We start from the raw sequence: 19,433 nt of genomic DNA on the forward strand, positions 1-19,433 counted from the left end.
ACTAGTAGCAAATTTTATTAAGCACTTACTATTTGGCAAACACAGCTATAAGCACCTTACAGTATCAACTTACTAAAGCTTTATGAAAATTCTATCATTGAAACTAGTGTTTATCACTCCAACTTTACAGAAGAAACTGAAATGGAGGTGAAACAATCCATCCACAAAACAAAATTGGTAGCAATGAAGTTTAGGCAAGGTAGGATAGCAACAAAAGTCACACCTAATCACTACTTTTTGCTGCTTTTCATTTAAAGAAATAATGAATAGCCAAGCATAGTGACTCACACCTATAATCTTAGTACTCTGGGAGGCCAAGGTGGGCAGATCACTTGCAACCAGTAGTTTGAGACCAGGCTGGGCAACATGGAGAAACCCCGTCTCTACAAAAAAAAAAAAAAAAAAAAAAAAAGTCGGTGGGCATGGTGGTGCTCGCGTGTAGTCCCCACTACTCCAGTGGCTGAGGTGAGAAAATCACTTGAGCCCAGGAACTCTAGGGTGCAGTGAGCCATTATTGCACCACTGTACTCCAGCCTGGGTGACAGAGCAAGACCCTGTCACACACACACACAGAAAATAGTGAATAGTTTAAATTACTGTGTAGAAACAGTGAAAACATTAAAACAAAAAATAGATTTAGACTCCATGAAGAGAAGACCATCAAATGAAATTCAAACAGAAATAAGAGAGCTGCAATGCCAGAGGAATGCAGTTTTCATATAAATTTACTTGATCACAAGGTCCAAAATCTCTTGAATCACTATTTTTCCAGTATTTAGATCAGTAGTAAATAAATCAACCATAACAACCAGAAGTATTCAGGCTGATAATTATTGTTTTTGTCCTTTATTCCTCAATGGTTTAAAAGGGGGACAATAAATAAACACTATTGTCTCCTGGAATCACAAGTCTGAAAGGGAACCACAGATAAAAAGTATGATGATCAGAGTTCTTACACAAAATGGATGAAATCAAAGTGTTAACTTAATAAAAGTCTCAGCAGAAAAACATTGAAATGGAAAGTGTAAAAGCATAAGTGATACAGTGGTGCTCAAATATCAATATATGATCAAAACAGAGTATATGTAAAAAAAAATTTCCTACAGCTCAAAGGCAAACAAATGAAAATCCTATATAATTAATCAGAAAAACATGCTACTAAGAATCTGAATTACAATGCAACAGAAAACGACATGTCCCAGAATATTTTGGTTTGAAGACAAAAATTCTGAGGTGCAGATTGTGGACAATTATTTCTAATTCCACTTAAATTACAAATATTAGAGAAGCAAAGAGATTATAATAAGAAACAGAATAAAATGAAAATACGTAAATTTTGTAAAATTAATTAAAATTAAAAACAGAAATATAGAAAACAAATCTGCGGAAAAAATTATGAATTTAAAATAAAAATTAACTATTATGAAAATTCACTTACTTTGGCATCATGATCTTCATTTAAAGCCTGATTCTCCGCCCTACCCATAACAGGACAAGGTGAAAGGCTGGGGCTGAAGGCCATGAGATCCATTTTGGGTGGGCCCTCCCCAGAGCACACCCTCTGCCGCCTCTGCTGCGAGTATGACCAGCTCCCCACCGCGCTGGAACACACCAGCGTGGACTTGCCCGCCGTGCACGCGCCCTCGGCGGGCGGCGCCGAGCACCGCAGCGCGGTGTACAGCAGTAGCGTGAGGACCAGCAGGCTGGATACCGAACAGATGGCGATGATCAGGTACACGTTGACATTCACCAGCGCCGCCTCTGGGCCCGCGGCGCCCACCGACATCCGCGATGACGCTTTTGGAGCCTGGCCATTCTCCACCAGCGACACCAGCACCGTGGCCGTGGCCGTCAGCGCCGGCTCACCGTGGTCTTTCACCAGCACCAGCAGCCGGTGGCGCGGAGAGTCTGCTTCGTCCAGGACACGAGTCGTGCTGATCTCGCCCGTGTACAGCCCCACGCGAAACGGGAAGCGAGCGCTGCTTGCCACTGGCTGCAGCTCATACGAAAGCCACGCGTTGTAGCCCGAGTCGGCGTCCACTGCGCGCACTTTCGCCACCACTTGGCCCACACCCACCGACCGCGGCAACAGCTCGCTCACTGCACCACCAGTGCCACCCACCCGAGGCGCCAGCAGCACCGGCGCGTTGTCGTTCTCGTCCAGCACGAATACCTGCAGCGTCACATTGCTGCCCAGAGGCGGCACGCCCGCGTCGCGCGCGCTCACCTGGAACTGCAGCAACTCTACCTCCTCATGGTCCAGCGGCTGCAGCGCATACACCTTGCCGCTCTCCGCGTGCACCGACACGTAGCTCGACAGCGCGCGCTCGCCCACCCGCCGCTCCACCAGCGAGTAGGACACCAGCGCGTTCTCCTGTGCGTCCGCGTCCCGCGCAGACACCGTGAAGATGTGGCAGCCCGGCGGATTGTTCTCCTTCACGAACACCGTGTACTCGGACTGCGTGAACGCCGGCGCGTTGTCGTTCACGTCGGCCACCTCCACGGACACGCTGGCCGTGGCCCACAGCGAAGGCGAGCCCCTGTCCCGTGCGGTCACCACCAGCTCATAGGCTGACACGTTCTCGCGGTCCAGGGCGCTGTCCAGCACCAACGAGTAGTAATTCTTGAAGGTGGACACCAGCTTGAAGGGGACATGGGGCGTCAAGGAGCAGGTCACCTGCCCGTTGACACCTGAGTCAAGGTCGTTCACGCTAATTAGGGCGATGACAGTACCGAATTGAGCGTCTTCACGTACAGGCAAGGATAAGGAAGTCAATGTTATCTCAGGGACGTTATCATTTTTATCCAAAATTCTCACTAAAACGGTGCAATGACCCGCCATGGGAGGATGACCTTTGTCCGTTGCGTCAACGCGGATTTTGTATAAATTTACTTGTTCAAAATCCAAATTACCCCGAATCACTATTTCTCCTGTATTTCGATCTATGCTAAAGTGGTCAATAACCATGGCTGCAACAAGGCTATTAAAAGAGTATGAAATGGCCCCATTCGCTCCTTCATCCCGATCAGAAGCATTCAGTCTGATAACTGTTGTTCCGTTGTCTGCGTTTTCGAATATTCTTACTTCGTATTCAGACTGTTCGAAAGTGGGAGCATTATCATTCACATCCAGCACTGTGACCAGCAGGTGAACAGTGCCTGTGAGCTCAGGTTTGCCGCCATCTGTGGCTGTCAGGAATAAGTTGTGTGCAGGAGCATCCTCTCTGTCCAAGGATTTCCTTAATATGAGCCCAATTTGTTTATTGTCATCACTGTTTATTTTCACATCTAGCCCGAAGTATTCGCTAGAACTGAGTTTATAGGTTAAGACGGAATTTGAGCCCACATCTGCATCTGACGCGCCCTCTAGTGGAAACACAGAATCTGGCAGCCTAGATTCGTAAATCAGCACTCTTTGTTCCTCTACCGGGAACAAGGGCGGGTTGTCGTTAATGTCCCTCACCTCTACGTCCACATGGAAAACCTGCAGCGGCCTGTCCACGATCACCTCCAGGTGGATGCTGCACTCCGCGCTCCTCCCGCACAGCTCCTCGCGGTCTATCCGAGAATTCACAAACAAAATGCCATTCTGCAGATTTACCTCCAGAAGGTCCTCTTGGTTTTTGGAGGCCATCCTGAACAGGCGCGGCACCAGCTCCGCCAGCTCCAGCCCCAGATCCTGCGCGATGCGGCCCACGAAGGTGCCGTGTTTGGCCTCCTCCGGGACGGAGTAGTGGAGCTGGCCGCTCCCCACCTTCCAGGCTGCGAGGAGCAGAAACGGGAGGAGCAGACATTGCTTTCCCAATCTGTCTTCCAGGGTAAACACCATGTCAAATACCTCTTGTTTTATTTCCATTAGAAGATCTTCCGCATAAAGATAAAATACTGTAAGTTCCGGAATTTATTAATCCAATTCTTCTGCGTCCGCCATCATTCAACAGTCAGGGAATGATGCAGTAATAGAAGAAATTTGAATGGTGGCTAGCTATAACTTCATGGTAGACAGCGACATCATGCGGCTCCAAAAGGTAAGAAATTAATTCACATAACAGTGCTATACTATATATTTTTTAAATGTTGTCTTCTTTTCTCTACTTTTATAGTAAATCCTCCTCACGTTTGTAATTTGCACAGGCAGTGGTATCTTAGTACCCTTAGAGTAAGGGATCTAATTATTCACAGCTAAACAATTTTTCTACCAGTATTTGCAACATTAGTATTAGCCAGTTTAGCAAATTTAAGTGTTTACGAAACTACTCTTTAAATCAGAAAATAAACTATTCTACACACTTTTAGAAAAGAAACTTACCCACATATGTCTGTCATAGGACGTGCTATTATATAGTGCTCTAGGGAAAAATGTAACTTAAAATCATCAAATTTTGGTTGAATTTTTCAAGCTTTATGGATTGTTGAAGTCCATGCTTTCTTTGTTCAACAAATACCAGACGCTCTTAAGGTTCTTTTGTGTAATGATGGAAGATAAAATTCTAGAGCATATTCTTTATTGCATTTAATTTATCTGCAGCTTATATTAGGATTCTCGCTTAAAATATTCTTTTCATATACTTTACCACTTCAATTCTAGTGGAATTTCTACCCATTGTGCTTTGCTGTTTTTGATTCTACAGCTGTTCTTAAATGATCTCATTCTTTTCTCTCAACTTCAACCCTGTCCTATATCCTTTCCTTTAATTGTTCTCACTCACTTCCAAGTTTTGAATAAGACTTTTATTGAGGTACTTACAAATCCATATCTTCATCCCTTCTTTCTATGTTTCTAATTGTCATTTTCACCTATACATGCTGACTCCTAGAAAACAGCTTGTTAAATATCAAAGCATGACCAATTATTAATAATCCCCAAATTCAAATTTTCAAATTCATATTTTTAATAACATGAGTATTTCCCATGTCACTTATATTACTTTTTAAATTACTCCTTTTCCCTGGCTTGCCTTCTTCCACATCCACCTAAGTCCATCTGTCTTTCACATGTTATCATATTTATCTTTATGAGTACAGCTTTCATTGAATTTTACTAAACCTAGAAATTCCAAGACATTTTAGAAACTTCTAGTAACCTAATATGTAATCACATATTAGGTGATCAACTTTTTGAAGGTTATTTTCAATTACTCTCCAACATGAATCTTATTTTTCTGACAATACAGACCACTTGCTCTTCCTCTTTCCCAATACCGAGTTTGTTTTAGCTGGATTTTTAAATTACATCTACATTTACCTGCAAAAATGTTACCCTCACATAAAAGTCAAGGCCAAATATCAACTTCACCCTTAATTTAACCTTAATGTTATCCATTGGAAGTGATTGAACCCCTCCTTGAAAGAAAATTAGAGCCACCAATAAGACGTTTCATATTACATGATCATCTTCACCTTACTCCGAAATTCTGATATACAGTAAAATGCCTCACAGATTATTGTAACACAAAAGCCTTTTCTTCCGTGTGAAATTCTATCTTAAAATAATTAACCTGGATCTATAAAGTAGTTCTTATCACTGACTTTCTATTGCAGTTATTTTGGGCAAACAAAGGGTTCAATTTCCTAACCAAAAACAATCCCCAAAACAAGAGGTTCCTATAAAAAAGATAAACTGCACAAAATATATATAAAGACTTGATATGTAAAGAGATATATAGTTTATATCACAGAATAAGATAACTTGATTTTTTAAAATTTGACCGTGGTTAAGTGTAGATTTACAGAGTGATAAAAACTATTTCTCAATTTCTAGGACTTCCTCAGAGTAGCTCAGGATATTAGGAATATATAAATAGCATCATAGAAGGGTATTTATAAAATTAAATGCATATGAGAATAAAAGAAACAGACAAAGCAACAGAAAGAGGGAATTCACATTTTATCATGTAAAGTGTAGACTAGTTATTACCTATAAACCCACACTTTTCCCCTCAAAAGAGTAGAAAAACGGTTCTCATTATTTCAGATGGAGAGGACACTTGTCTAGAGTAGTCTCAAACATACAGCTTTAACAAACAACTCTTTGTAAACAACTCAAGAGGGCAGTTTGTATCATGGTATATTTATTTTTTTAATCTAAAAATGAAAAGTAACAACAAGCAGTAAAATTTCCCAACCAAAATATAGCAGAATTTGCACAACTGAGAGGGTTCACAATTACTCCTCATCAATATAATAATTTAGGCTGGGCATGATGGCTCATGCCTGCAATCCCAGCACTTTGGGAGGCCGAGGCGGGTGAATCACCTGAGATTAGGAGTTCAAGACCACCCTGACCAACGTGGTGAAAACCCATCTCTAGTAAATACAAAAAATTAGCCGGGTGTGGTGGCACATGCCTGCAATCCCAGCTACTTGGGAAGATAAGGCAGGAGAATTGCTTGAATCTGGGAGGCTGAGATTGCACCATTGCACTCGTTTGGGCAACAAGAGGAAAATCCCGTCTCAAAATATCTATTAGATATATAATGTATAAATTGAAAAATATGCAAGTTTCCAGAAAATTAAATCATTGTTCTACTAAATGTTAATGTTAAGATAAGGGAAAAATAACCGATCGTATTTCTACACAATGGAACACCATAGATCCAAATAAAAGAAAAACAAATCTACTTCAGTAATGATAATTCATGATCATCAAGATATATTAGTAAATGAAAAAAGCAAGATTAAAATCAATACTCATATGTTTTTTAAGGGGGTAGGGAAGTTTATTAGCATATGATAAAAATCTCTAGAAGGATACCCAAGAATGTTTTGATTTCATGAAGGAGGTGAAAGGGAAAATTTCACTGTCTTCTTTTGCACCTTTAGAACAGTAAACTATGTATATGTGTTTCCTACTCAAAAGATCAATAAAATGAAAAATGTAATTTTTAAATTACAGTTATCAAATTCATCATGGGTATACAGGTGAACTGCTTAGACAAAGTTGAAATAAACCATATACTGCAAAAATATAATTGAAAACAGAAACTAAATTAGTGTTATAAAATAATAATTCAAATTCAACAGAAACAAAAAGGTAAAATTGGAAGGGTGGTGTTAAAACATTTTTATAGGCCAGGCACTCTTGCTCAATCCTGTAATCTTAGTAATTCGGGAGGCTGAGATGGGAGCATGGCTTCTAACTAGGAGTTCAAGAACAGCCTGGGCAAAGTAGCAAGACCCCTATCTCTAGAAAAAAAAAAAAAACTTTAATTAGCATGTGCATGTAGTCCAGCTACTTGGGCGGCTGAGATGGGAGGATCACTTGAGCCCACGAGTTTCAGGCTTCAGTGAGCTATGATCAGGCCACTGCAGACTGAGCAATAAAGGGTCTTTAAAAAATAATAATAAAATAAAATAAATTTTCATGGAGTCATAAACTGAGACTTTGAGAATGACTCCAAACTATGTCTTACAATTATTATCCTACATTTTTAGAGATGCGAAATTCAAATGCTAATATAAAATATAATTTTAAAAATACTTAATATCACAGAAAGTTGATGAATCTATTACCCTAACAGAAAAACATCATAAAAAGCACATAGTACATGAATTAGTGCAATAATTGTGTACTACAATATTTATGTACTAGGGCGTAATTTTTTAAAAAAACTGGGTGAATGTGACACTTAATATTTAAAAATTGGGAGGGAAAGTTGGATGTTAATATCAGAAAACTCACGTTGTCTGCAGAGGCGGGACCCTGAGGAAGGCTTGGACTGAAAGCCATGAGGTCCATCTTGGGTGGGGCTTCTCCAGAGCACATCCTCTCCCTCCTCTGCTGTGAGCAGGACCAGCTCCCCACCGCGCTGGAGCACACCAGAGTGGGATTGCCCCGCGTGCACACGACCTCGGTGGGCGGCGCCGAGCACCGCAGCGCGGTGTACAGCAGCAGCGTGAGCACCAACAGGCTGGACACCGCACAGATGGCGATTATCAGGTACACGTTGACATCCACCAGGGCAGCCTCGGGACCCACAGCGCCCGCCGACGCCCGCGATGAGGCCTTCGGCGCCTGGCCACTTTCCACCAGCGACACCAGCACTGTGGCTGTGGCTGTCAGCGCGGGCTCTCCATGGTCCTTCACCAGCACCAGAAGGCGGTGGCGCGGTGCTTCGGTCTCATCCAGAGAGCGTGTTGTGCTGATCTCGCCTGTGTACAGCCCCACGCGGAACGGGATGCGCGCACTGCCAGGCTCTGGCTGCAGCTCATACGAAAGCCACGCGTTGTAGCCCGAGTCAGGGTCCACTGCGCGCACCTTCGCCACCACTTGGCCCGCACCCACCGACCATGGCACCAGCTCGCTCACTGCGCCGCCGGTGCCACCCACTCGAGGCGCCAGTAGGGCCGGCGCGTTGTCGTTCTCGTCCAGCACGAACACCTGCAGCGTCACGTTGCTGCCCAGAGGCGGCACGCCCGCGTCGCGCGCGCTCACCTGGAACTGCAGCAGCTCCAGTTCCTCGTGGTCCAGCGGCTGCAGCACGTACACCTTGCCGCTCTGCGCGTGCACCGACACGTAGCTCGACAGCGCGCGCTCGCCCACCCGCCGCTCCACCAGCGAGTAGGACACCAGCGCGTTCTCCTGCGCGTCCGCGTCCCACGCAGACACCGTGAAGATGTGGCAGCCCGGCGGGTTGTTCTCCTTCACGAACACGGTATACTCGGACTGCGCGAACGCTGGCGCGTTGTCGTTCACGTCGGCCACCTCCACAGACACGCTGGCCGTGGCCCACAGTGAAGGCGAGCCCCCGTCCCGCGCGGTCACCACCAGCTCATAGGCCGACACGCTCTCGCGGTCCAGGGCGCTGTCCAGCACCAACGAGTAGTAATTCTTGAAGGTAGACACCAGCTTGAAGGGGACGTGGGGCATTAGGGAGCAGGTCACCTGCCCGTTAGCACCTGAGTCACGGTCAGACACGGTGATCAGAGCAATGACCGTGCTGACTGGAGCGTCCTCTTTCACAGGCAGGAAAAGGGAGGTTATGGCCATCTCTGGGGTATTATCATTCACATCCAGGAGTTTCACTACTACTTTACAGTGTCCTGTTAATGGGAATGCACTTTTATCCATGGCATCAATATTAATTTCATATGAGTTACAGACTTCATAATCCAGTTCCCCCTTAACTTTTATTTCACCAGTATTAGAATTAATTATAAATTTGGACTTTACATCGTCAAGAACAAGATTACTAAAGAAATACCCTATGTCTTTATTGATGCCCTCATCTGCATCTGAGGCGTTCAGTTTAATAACTAATGTCCCACTCGGTGCATTTTCCAACAATCTGACATTATAAATGGATTTATCAAATTCTGGGGCGTTATCATTAGCATCCAATACATTGATCAACAACTGAACTGTACCTGTTAGTTCGGGTTGTCCTCCATCAGTTACAATCACTAATAAACGATGTTCTTGTGTTTCTTCTCTATCTAAGGATTTCCTCAAAACTAGCTCTAAAAAGTGCGTTTCTTCTTCATTTGTTTTAACATCTAAGTCAAAATATTCGTTAGGATTTAACCTGTATCTCAATTGTGCGTTTGCTCCGATATCCAAATCCGACGCGCCCTCTACCGGAAACCGCGAATCTGGCATTCTTGACTCTAAAATGAACAATCTTTGTTCTTGCCTGGAGAACCTGGGCGGATTGTCATTAATGTCCTTCACTGCCACCTCCACATGGAAAACCTGCAGCGGCCTGTCCACGATCACCTCCAGGTGGATGCTGCACTCCGCGCTCCGCCGGCACAGTTCCTCCCGGTCGATTCGAGAATTCACAAACAAAATGCCATTCTGCAGATTTACCTCCAGAAGGTCCCTGCGGCCCTTGGACGCCACCCGGAACAGGCGCGGCACCAGCTCTGCCAGCTCCAGCCCCAGGTCCTGCGCGATGCGGCCAACGAAGGTTCCGTGTTTGGCTTCCTCCGGGATCGAGTAGTGGAGCTGGCCGCTCCCTGCCTTCCAGTAGACCAGGAGAAGCCACAGCAGCAGGAGCCGGGATCCCGGACTTCCTCTCCGGGAATATACCATCTCAATCTCCTTCCGATTATCAGCTCTCTATTGCATCACCACACAATGTATTTTGTAAATTCAATTCCCAATTACCTATATTTTTTTATATTATCACCTTTTTGAGCTTCTTGGCAGAGCCAAAAATGGAAGGTTCTTTTCCTTTCTGTCTAAGGAAAATGTACTCACTGTACTCCTTTGAGATTGGGAAGGGAGAAAAACCTTGCGGCGTCCAGCGACATCATGCGGATGAAAGGGTAAGTGTTGTACTTTGTTTTGCTTTCTTTAGCTTATATTCGTCAATATTTCTCAAGTATTCTCACTTTCAATGACATGATTCTTATCATTTTTTAAATCACTTATCTCTAGTCAAAATATATCATTAAACTGTGTCTTCAAATGCGTCAATATAAGTGCATCATTAAAATATTTACAGAAACATGCATCTAAAGCCATGTAAACCCAATCCTTACTAGAGAAGTTTGTATTGGTGTATTTTATATAAGCAGGAGTTTATGTATTTCCAAACTGATAAAAATAACTTTTAAGAGTTAAAGTTTTGACTTTTCTCATCTCTATTTAAACATATCTAATTAAAATTTTTGAGTTTTTCTGTATTAATCAATGGAATGTTTGTATGCTATCTCCGTGTTACTCATAAACCAAATTTTTATTCCAATTTCAGTGTTTAATAGTGACATTCTGTTTATGTTATTTTCAAAAACAACTAAAACTATTTTAATGGCATTCTCACCTGAGTTTCTTCTTGGAGGTCTAATTTTCAAATCCATGAAAACCTATTTCTTTATCTATAACACCTATCTACTTTTTATATTATCCCAAAAACTGTAATGGGGATATTTCAACTTTCTAGAAATCAAAAGCATAATAGAACAACTTTGGTAAACGTCTTTGCACTATTTTCAAATTAGTAGCATCTAGATAGCATTTCTTCAAGTTGCTATTACTGATAAAGCAATTATTAAAAATTGTAAAATACATAGCTTTGCACTTACATAACAAGTCAAAATCCTAACATTTTCTATACGACATACTATTTCACAAAATGTTTAGGTTCCAGTAAATATAATCATGTTGAAAAGAATATCATTTTATTAACCAGGCTACCTTTATGTTAGTTTAATGACTTTTTAATCTCCCAAATATTTACTGGATGGTATCATTTGAACACGACCTAGAAAATATAGTAAACACAATAAATACGGGCAAAAGAAAATGTCGCCAAGTTTTCTATTGAAGAAATAGCTAACATTCTGCTTGTACATGTACTCCTTAAAATCCCTTAAATATTACAAAATATCCCTTACCTGTGAAGACAAGAGGGACCACGAGATCAGCAATTCTATTGTTGGATACTTTTACATTTAAAATATAGCTTGATAAGAAAAACGAAATTACCAGAAAATGCAAAGTCAGTGGAAATTCACTTGATTTCTGGAATTCAAACTTGTAAAGAAATAAGATATTGTCACAGAACTGTTTCTGATACAATCTTTAAAGATGTATTTACCATTTCCCTTCTAAGATTCTTACTATCTCTATTATCATGACTTTGCAGTAATACTTGGATCATTGAAACACAAATCAATTTCCAAGACTATTTGCCTAATAGTTGTCATACTGATAATTTTAAAATATTTTAATACGCAATGGTTAAAAACATAAGAAAATGATAATAAATGTTTAGAAAATAGCATTAGCTGACGTTAGCCACTTTCTATTATATAACAGCAAATAATGTAAAACTACAAGGCTATGGAATAAATTACAGTAGAATTTTATACAGAATACACAAATATAAACTTTGAAAAAAGTAAATATTAAGTATTTAAAAGGCAAATTAACAGTGTAGTATTAACAATGTGTACATTGTAATCTGCAGAGTATTATGGTAAATACTGAGTATTTTAAAAGATACACTCAATGGAGAAAAAGTAATCAACAATATCAGTTCACATGCTCTTCTCAGTCTGGAAAAAAATATCTCATGTACTTATATAGATATTTCAGGAGAAAACAAGACTCTTGACTTTGGATTCATTTTCATATCTGTTAAACTATATTTAATTGTATTTACTTTTCGAATTATCACTCGCATATGTGCTACAGTGATCAACTCTTATCTTGAATATTCCTTTCTCAATAACTATAGATTATCTAATCTCAATTTCATAGGAGACTCCATAGAAAATACTTTTTTTTCTATGGAAAAAAAAGTAGCTGGGACTACAGGCGCCCGCCCCCACACCCGGCTCCGTAGCCCAGGCTGGAGTGCAGCGGCGCGATATCTGCTCACTGCAAGCTCCGCCTCCCGGGTTCACGCCATTCTCCTGCCTCAGCCTCCGGGGTAGCTGGGACTACAGGCGCCCGCCCCCACACCCGGCTAATTTTTGTAGTTTTAGTAGAGGCGGGGTTTCACCGTGTTAACCAGGATGGTCTCAATCTCCTGACCTTGTGATCCGCCCGCCTCGGTCTCCCAAAGTGCTGGGAATACAGGCCTGAGCCACTGCGCCCAGCCAGGAAAAGAACATTTTTAAAAATCTTCTTCTAAGCCATTTTTTTCAATCAAATATTACAGATTATTTCCTTGACTGATCCAGTTAAAGGAGAGGTTTCTCCTTTAGATATTTCAGTCATGTTTAAGCACCATTGTGTAAACAGAACTTCTTCCTTGAGAAAAAAATTTAGATTTAAAACTGTGTAGTATTTAAAGTGTCTCCAATTAATTCACTAAAAGCCTTTAGAAATACACTAACACAAGAAAATTTAATCTTCATAAGGGTACAAATGTCCTTTATTCCTTACAAAACCCAGAATAAAATTTTAATAAGCTGTTATTTTTCTTCTCTTATCTGTAGAAATTATATAGATATACCAGATTGCAAAGAAGAGGAAATGTTGAAGCAATTGTATAAAAATGTATAAATAATTTATGCACATATGTCATTTGATCCTTCAAAAATTCTGTATAAAAATTAATTTATTCTATTATAAGGATAGTAAGAAAGGATACCATGTGCATATAATACACATCTTAGCACTGCCTGTATAATGATTCACAGAGGAAGGTACAACTGCCCTATAAGGGAGTGTGCTAAAATACCCATATTATATATCCTCTTTGGATAGAAAATATGAGAATAGTTCTAGCATATCCCTGAGATAGTGAAAAATTAAATTAATCATTTTTATGCAACTATATTGCATTCATTAATGTCAGATTATCTCACTTAGTGGAAAGGGACAATGAAGCTAAATTTAGGAGCTGTAATCTCAGGCATCTTTTTTATGGCTCTACCTATAGTTGTTTCTATACAACTGGGTGACAAAGAGTCTCACTCTGACCCAGGCTGGAGTGCAGTATACAGTCAAGGTTCACTGTAGCCTCAGGCTCAAGCCTCCAACTTCAGCCTCCCAAGTAGCTGGGACCACAGGTGTGCACCACCACATCTAGCTAATTTTTTTTTATTTTTTGTAAAGATAGAGTCTCCCTATATTGTTCAGGCTTATCTTGAACTCCTGGGCTCAAGCAATCCTCCTGTCATGGCCCACAAAAGTGTTGAGATTACAGGCAGGAGCCACCATGCCTGGCCTGATTCATTATCAAATGGAGAAAAATGATAATCTCTCAGGTTATATCTAATTTTAAAATCCAAGATCAAGTGAGGGAAAACTTGGTGGGAGGAAAGTTTCTTTTAACATTAGCCAGTACCCAAGTTAGAAATCTATTTTTTAAAAGGAAAATTAAATTCTAAAACTGAAAAATGCCATGATTGAAATTAAGAATTCAATCGTTGATTTTGACAGTGGCCTAGAATAACAAGATAAAATTCCTGAAGTAAAAGATGGGTAAGAATAAAATATAGATTATGAAACAAAGAGAAAAAGTGATTTAAAAATAGAAATGGCATATAAAAGACAAGGGATATGATGAAAAGATTTAACATACATATACTTATAGTCACAGAAGAATATAAGAGAAAATATGAAGTAGAAGCAGTATTTGAAGGCATACTGCTATATCTTCTCTTAAACTGATAAAATATTATCAACCTACAGACATAAGAAGCTTTCAAAACTGCGAGATTAAAAACAAAGCAAATTAATACTGGGCACATGATAGTAAAGCTGCTAACAGTGAAAAACAGAGTAAGTATACAAAGTAGCTAGAGAGAAAAAAGACACACTAATTGAACAATAAACTTGACAGCCATCACTTCAACAGAAGACCATGGAATGTCATCTTAAAAGTGCTGGCAAAAAATAACTTTCATTCAATACCCAAAACTGTTTCTCAAAAGTGATAGTAAAATTAAGACATTTCCAGATATATAAAAACTTAAAGGTTGCTTTACTAGCAGGCCACACTAAAGGAAATGTTAACGTCTTCAGAAGGAAAACGATCCCAGAAAGAAACACAAATAGGTGCTAACAAAACAATGATAATAATGTACTGTGTGTCTAGAATACATAATTAATTGAAAGGCATATCAGTAACAAAAATTAGGGTACAAGTAAATGGTATAATGATTCAAGGTCTTAGCATTGCCTGGAAGTAGTAAAAGTATTGATTTAATTGAGGTAATAAGTCAAGGATGTGTGTTAATAAAAAAGGAAGTAAAAGAGGAAGTCAATAAAATAATTTGTAAAAGCGTATATAACTTAAAAAGGTAACAGAGGTAGTGACATCAGCAAGATGCTGTTATAGGAATCCCCAGACCCTCCACAGATATAACTCAACAACAATACAAGGACCAGCTCAACAACAATTAACTCAACAACAATTAACTCAACAACTCAACAACTAACTCAACAACAATACAAGGACCAATTCCCATGATGATAAGTGCAGAAACCAGTTAAGAGGATCCTGGGTTCCAAGCAAGTGTAAAACTAGCTGGGCACTTTTCTGGGGCACTTTTCCTATAGTTCCATCCAGCAGCACCATCCCATTCAAACAGGGGGAAACTTCCAGCTCCTGGCTTCTCCCTGAGAAGGGAAAGAGAAAGTAAAGCGCGCATTCAATGTTCTGACTTTTCAGGGGGGCTGTCTTGCATATCTCAGAGCACTGATGGAGCCTGGCATATTCTAAATTCCTGAGGGCAGCTGAGAATAATAAAGAGCTGGGTGGTGGGCTGATGTTCCTCAGGACCTATGACACAGCACACAGAGCACAACTCAGCTCAGCACTCTCTCCCTCATGAAGGAAAGAGAAGAGTAAAATGCATCCAAATTTCCTGAATTTTAGTGGGCAGTCCAAGTTTCTGTCTCACTTGACTCCAGGCACTGATAGGATTCAGCAGAATCTGTAACTGAGGGCTTCTCAGAACCTAGAAGAGCTGAGTGAATACTGCTGCTCCAGAGGGCCCACAGTACAGCACACAGACACCACAGAGAGAAAAAGATTAGAGCTTTAAAAAAAAAAAGCTGGCAGATCCCTCTAATTAGGAATTATACACACAAGTCCATAGAAGATGTATTCACAGAAAAGGTTTGAGAGGTCCCTAGAATCTCTAGCCAGCCTGATTAGTAAAAGATCTTTCCATGTACAAATCCAGGCCATAAAGACTGGGAGAGGTAGCTAGGGTGTTTTTTTGTTTTGTTTTGGTTTGGTTTGGTTTGGTTTTGGTTTTTTGAAATGTATAGATAACAAAACAAGGTAATAAGGAATATGAAAAAATAGGAAACATGGCCCAAATAGTGCATGCACACACACACACACATACACACACACACACACTCCAGAAACCAAACCTAAAGAAATAGAGCTATATGAATTACTTGATAAAGTATTCAAAATAATTATCATAAAGATGTTCAATGAGCTCAGGAAAATAATGCATAAGCAGAATCAGAATTTCAGCAGATAGAAAATATTTAAAAGAACTAAAAAGAAATTTTGGAACTGAAGAATACAATAATTGAACTGAAAATTTTACAGACATGTTCAACAGCAGACTCAATCAAGTAGAAAAATGAATCAGTGAACTCAAGGACACATCGTTTGAAATTATCCAGATGAAGTAGCAAAAAGAACAAGAAATGAAAGCGTAAAGAAAGCCTAAGAAATTGATAGGACATCCTCGAACAGGCTGCTCTACACATTATGACAGTTTTAAAAGAAGAAGCAGTGAGATAAAAGGACAGACAGCTTATTTTTTAAAATTATGTCTGAAAACTTCCCAAATATGAGGAAAGAAATGGACATCAAGATTCAAGAAATATTAAGAATTTAGAGGCCGGGCGCGGTGGCTCACGCCTGTAATCCCTGCACTTTGGGAGGCCGAGGCGGGCGGATCACGAGGTCAGGAGATCGAGACCATCCTGGCTAACACGGTGAAACCCCGTCTCTACTAAAATACAAAAAATTAGCCGGGCGCGGTGGCGGGCGCCTGTAGTCACAGCTACTCGGGAGGCTGAGGCAGGAGAATGGCGCGAACCTGGGAGGCGGAGCTTGCAGTGAGCCGAGATGGTGCCACTGCACTCCAGCCTGGGCGACAGAGTGAAGACTCCGCCTCAAAAAAAAAAAAAAAAAAGAATTTAGAAAGCAGCAAAAGAAAAATGACTCATTACATACAAGAGAACACCCCAACTCTACCAGTAGATTTCTCAGTAGAAACCTTGCTATCCAGAAAGGGGTGAGATGTTATACTGAAAGTGCTGAAAAGAAAAAGAACTGCCAACCAAGAATACCAAATCCACCGAAGTTTTTCTTCAAAAATGAAAAAGCGATAAAGACCTTCCCAGTTAAACAAAAGCTGAAGGTGATCACAATTAGACCTACCTTACAAGAAATGTTAAGAGGGAGTCTTTCTAGTTAAAATTAGGGGATGCTAAACAGAAATACATAGGTATTTTATTAAAGTATAAAGCTCACTAGTAAAGATAAATATATAGACAAAAACAGAATACTATAATACTGTAATGGTGGTACATAAGTCACTTTAAAATCTGATATTTTAAAATCTGGTTAAAACACAAAAGTACAGAAAAACTAACTATAAAAGAATGTTAATGTATACACAATATAAAAAGATGTATTTATGACATCAATAATATAAAATTTGGGTGGGGAGAAGTAAAAGTAATGAGTTTTGTTTTGTGATTGAAGTAAAGATGCTATCATTTTAAAATAGAGTTTTATAAGAGTTTTAAAATGTAAGCCCCATGGTAACCACAAAGAAAATACTTATGGAAGATATACAAATGAAAACAGGAAAGGAACAAAAACATAGCATTACAAATCTCAATAAAACACAAAGGGAGACAGTAACAGAAGGAAAGAGGAGCAAAAAGTCTACAAGCTGCAAACAACAATTAACAAAGTGGCAACAGTAAGTCATGCCCTATCAATAATTACTTTAAATAAAAATAGAATAAACTCACTCAATCAAAAGATACAAAGTGGCTGAACTGATTTTTTTAAAGACCCAATCACATGCTAACTACAAGAGATTTACTTTAGATTTAAAGACCTAGATAGGCTGAAAGTTAAAAGGATATTTTAAAAATTTCATGCAAATTATAACCAAAAGAGTGCAAATGTGAAAAGAGCTACTACATCAGACAAAATAGTCTTTAAGTCAAAAAGTGTCATAAGAGACAAAGAAGAACATTATATAGTGATAAAAGGTCAATTCACCAGAAAGACATAGCAATTATAAATATATATGCACCCAACATTAAAACACCTAAATATATGAGGCAAACATTCACAGAAATGGAGAAATAGATAGCAATACAATACAGTCAAGTGTTGTATAACAACGTTTCAACCAATAACAGACTACATGTACAAGAGTAGTCCCATAAGATTATAATGAAGCTGAAAAATTCCTATCACCTAGTGATGATGTAGCAGTCATAATGTTGTAGCACATTACTCACATGTTTGTGATGACGTTGGTGTAAACAAACCTATTGCACTGCCAGTCATATAAAAGTGCAAGATAGCACATACAATTATGTACTGTTATATACAGTACATAATACTTGATATAGATAATAAATGTTGCTGCTTTATGTATTTACTATACTTTTTAGTAGTATTTTACAATGTACTCTTTCTACTTATTAAAAAAATACATTAACTAAAAAAAAAAAAATTCACCATAAAACAGCCTGAGGCAAGTCTTTAGAGAAGTATTCCAGAAGAAGACATTGTTATCATAGGAGATGAGAGCATCACATGTGTAATTATCCCAGAACACCTTCCAGTGGACAAGATATGGAGGTGAAAACGATATTGATGATTCTGACCCAATACAGTACTAGGCTAGTATGGGTGTTTATATCTTCATTTTTAACAACAACAACAACAAAAAACTAAGTAAAAGTGAAAAAAATAAAAAAAAATTCAAAATCAAAAAAAGCTTGTAAAATAAGGATATAAAGAGAAAATATTTTTGTACAGCTGTACAATGTGTTTGTGTTTTAAGCTAAGTATTATTGCAAAAGAGTCAAAAGGTTTAAAAATTTTAAGTTTATAAAGTTAAAAAGTTGCAGTAAGCTAAGGTTAATTTATTACTGAAGAGAGAAAAAAAATTGAGACAGAGTCTCACACTGTTGCTCAGGCTGGAGTACAGTGGCATGACCATGGCTCACTGTAGCCTTGACCTGCTCAACTCAAGGATCCTCCCACCTCAGCCTCCTGAGTAGTTGGAACTACAGGTGTGTGTCACCACAGCTAGCTAATTTTTAAAAATTATTTTCTAGAGACAGGGTCTCACTATATTGCCCAGGTTGGTCTTGAACTCCTGGGCTTAAGTGATCCTCCTTCCTCAGCTTCCCAAAGTGCTGAGATTACAGGCATGAGCCACCATGACCAGCCTATAAAAAGAAAATTTTTGATAAATTGAGTGTAGCCTAAATGGATAGTGTTTTAAAGTCTATATTAGTGCACAGTAATGTCCTGGGCCTTCACATTCACTCACCATTCACTCTTTGACTCACCCAGAGAAATTTCCAGCTCTGCAACCTCCATTCATAGGGTAAGTACCCTATTCAGGTGTACCATTTTAAAAATCTATACAATGGTTTTACTGTACCTTTTAGATGTTTAGATATGTTTAGGTATACAAATACTTACCATTGTATTACAATTCCCTATAGTATTCAGTACAGTTAACATATGTACAGGTTTGTAGCCTAGAAGCAATAGATCATGTAGCCTAGGCTATACGATCCAGATTTGTGTAAATATTTAAGTACACTCTCATGTTTGCACAGTGATGAATTCCTAGAATGATACAATTCTCAGAATGTATCTCCATCAATAAGTGATATGACTGTAGTAGGAGATTTTGGTACCCTACTTTCAATAAGGAATAGAACATTCAGACAGAAAATCAGTAAGGAAGCAGAGGACTTGAACAACAAGTCTATAGCTGGAATGGAACTG

At 39.6% G+C, this 19,433-nt stretch overlaps 2 protein-coding genes across 2 annotated transcripts; both read right to left on the minus strand.

The window, feature by feature from the left end:
• Nucleotides 1–1,420: 1,420 nt before the first annotated feature.
• LOC126957287 (protocadherin alpha-6) lies at nt 1,421–6,013 on the minus strand. The gene has a single exon (XM_050795006.1). The coding sequence runs from the start codon at nt 3,854–3,856 to the stop codon at nt 1,421–1,423; it is 2,436 nt and encodes an 811-aa protein (XP_050650963.1). The 5' UTR covers nt 3,857–6,013.
• Nucleotides 6,014–7,495: 1,482 nt separating this feature from the next.
• LOC126957282 (protocadherin alpha-5) lies at nt 7,496–10,586 on the minus strand. The gene has a single exon (XM_050795001.1). It carries the CDS (start codon nt 10,031–10,033, stop codon nt 7,553–7,555), a length of 2,481 nt encoding a protein of 826 aa, XP_050650958.1. The 5' UTR covers nt 10,034–10,586; the 3' UTR covers nt 7,496–7,552.
• Nucleotides 10,587–19,433: the final 8,847 nt, after the last annotated feature.

Source organism: Macaca thibetana, chromosome 6 (assembly GCF_024542745.1).
Source record: "Macaca thibetana thibetana isolate TM-01 chromosome 6, ASM2454274v1, whole genome shotgun sequence".
NCBI classification, from domain to species: Eukaryota; Metazoa; Chordata; class Mammalia; order Primates; family Cercopithecidae; genus Macaca; species Macaca thibetana.

Coding starts and splice junctions, on each gene's coding strand:
- LOC126957287 (XM_050795006.1), bottom strand. CDS start 3,856: ATGGAAATAAAACAAGAGGTATTTGACATGGTGTTTACCCTGGAAGAC.
- LOC126957282 (XM_050795001.1), bottom strand. CDS start 10,033: ATGGTATATTCCCGGAGAGGAAGTCCGGGATCCCGGCTCCTGCTGCTG.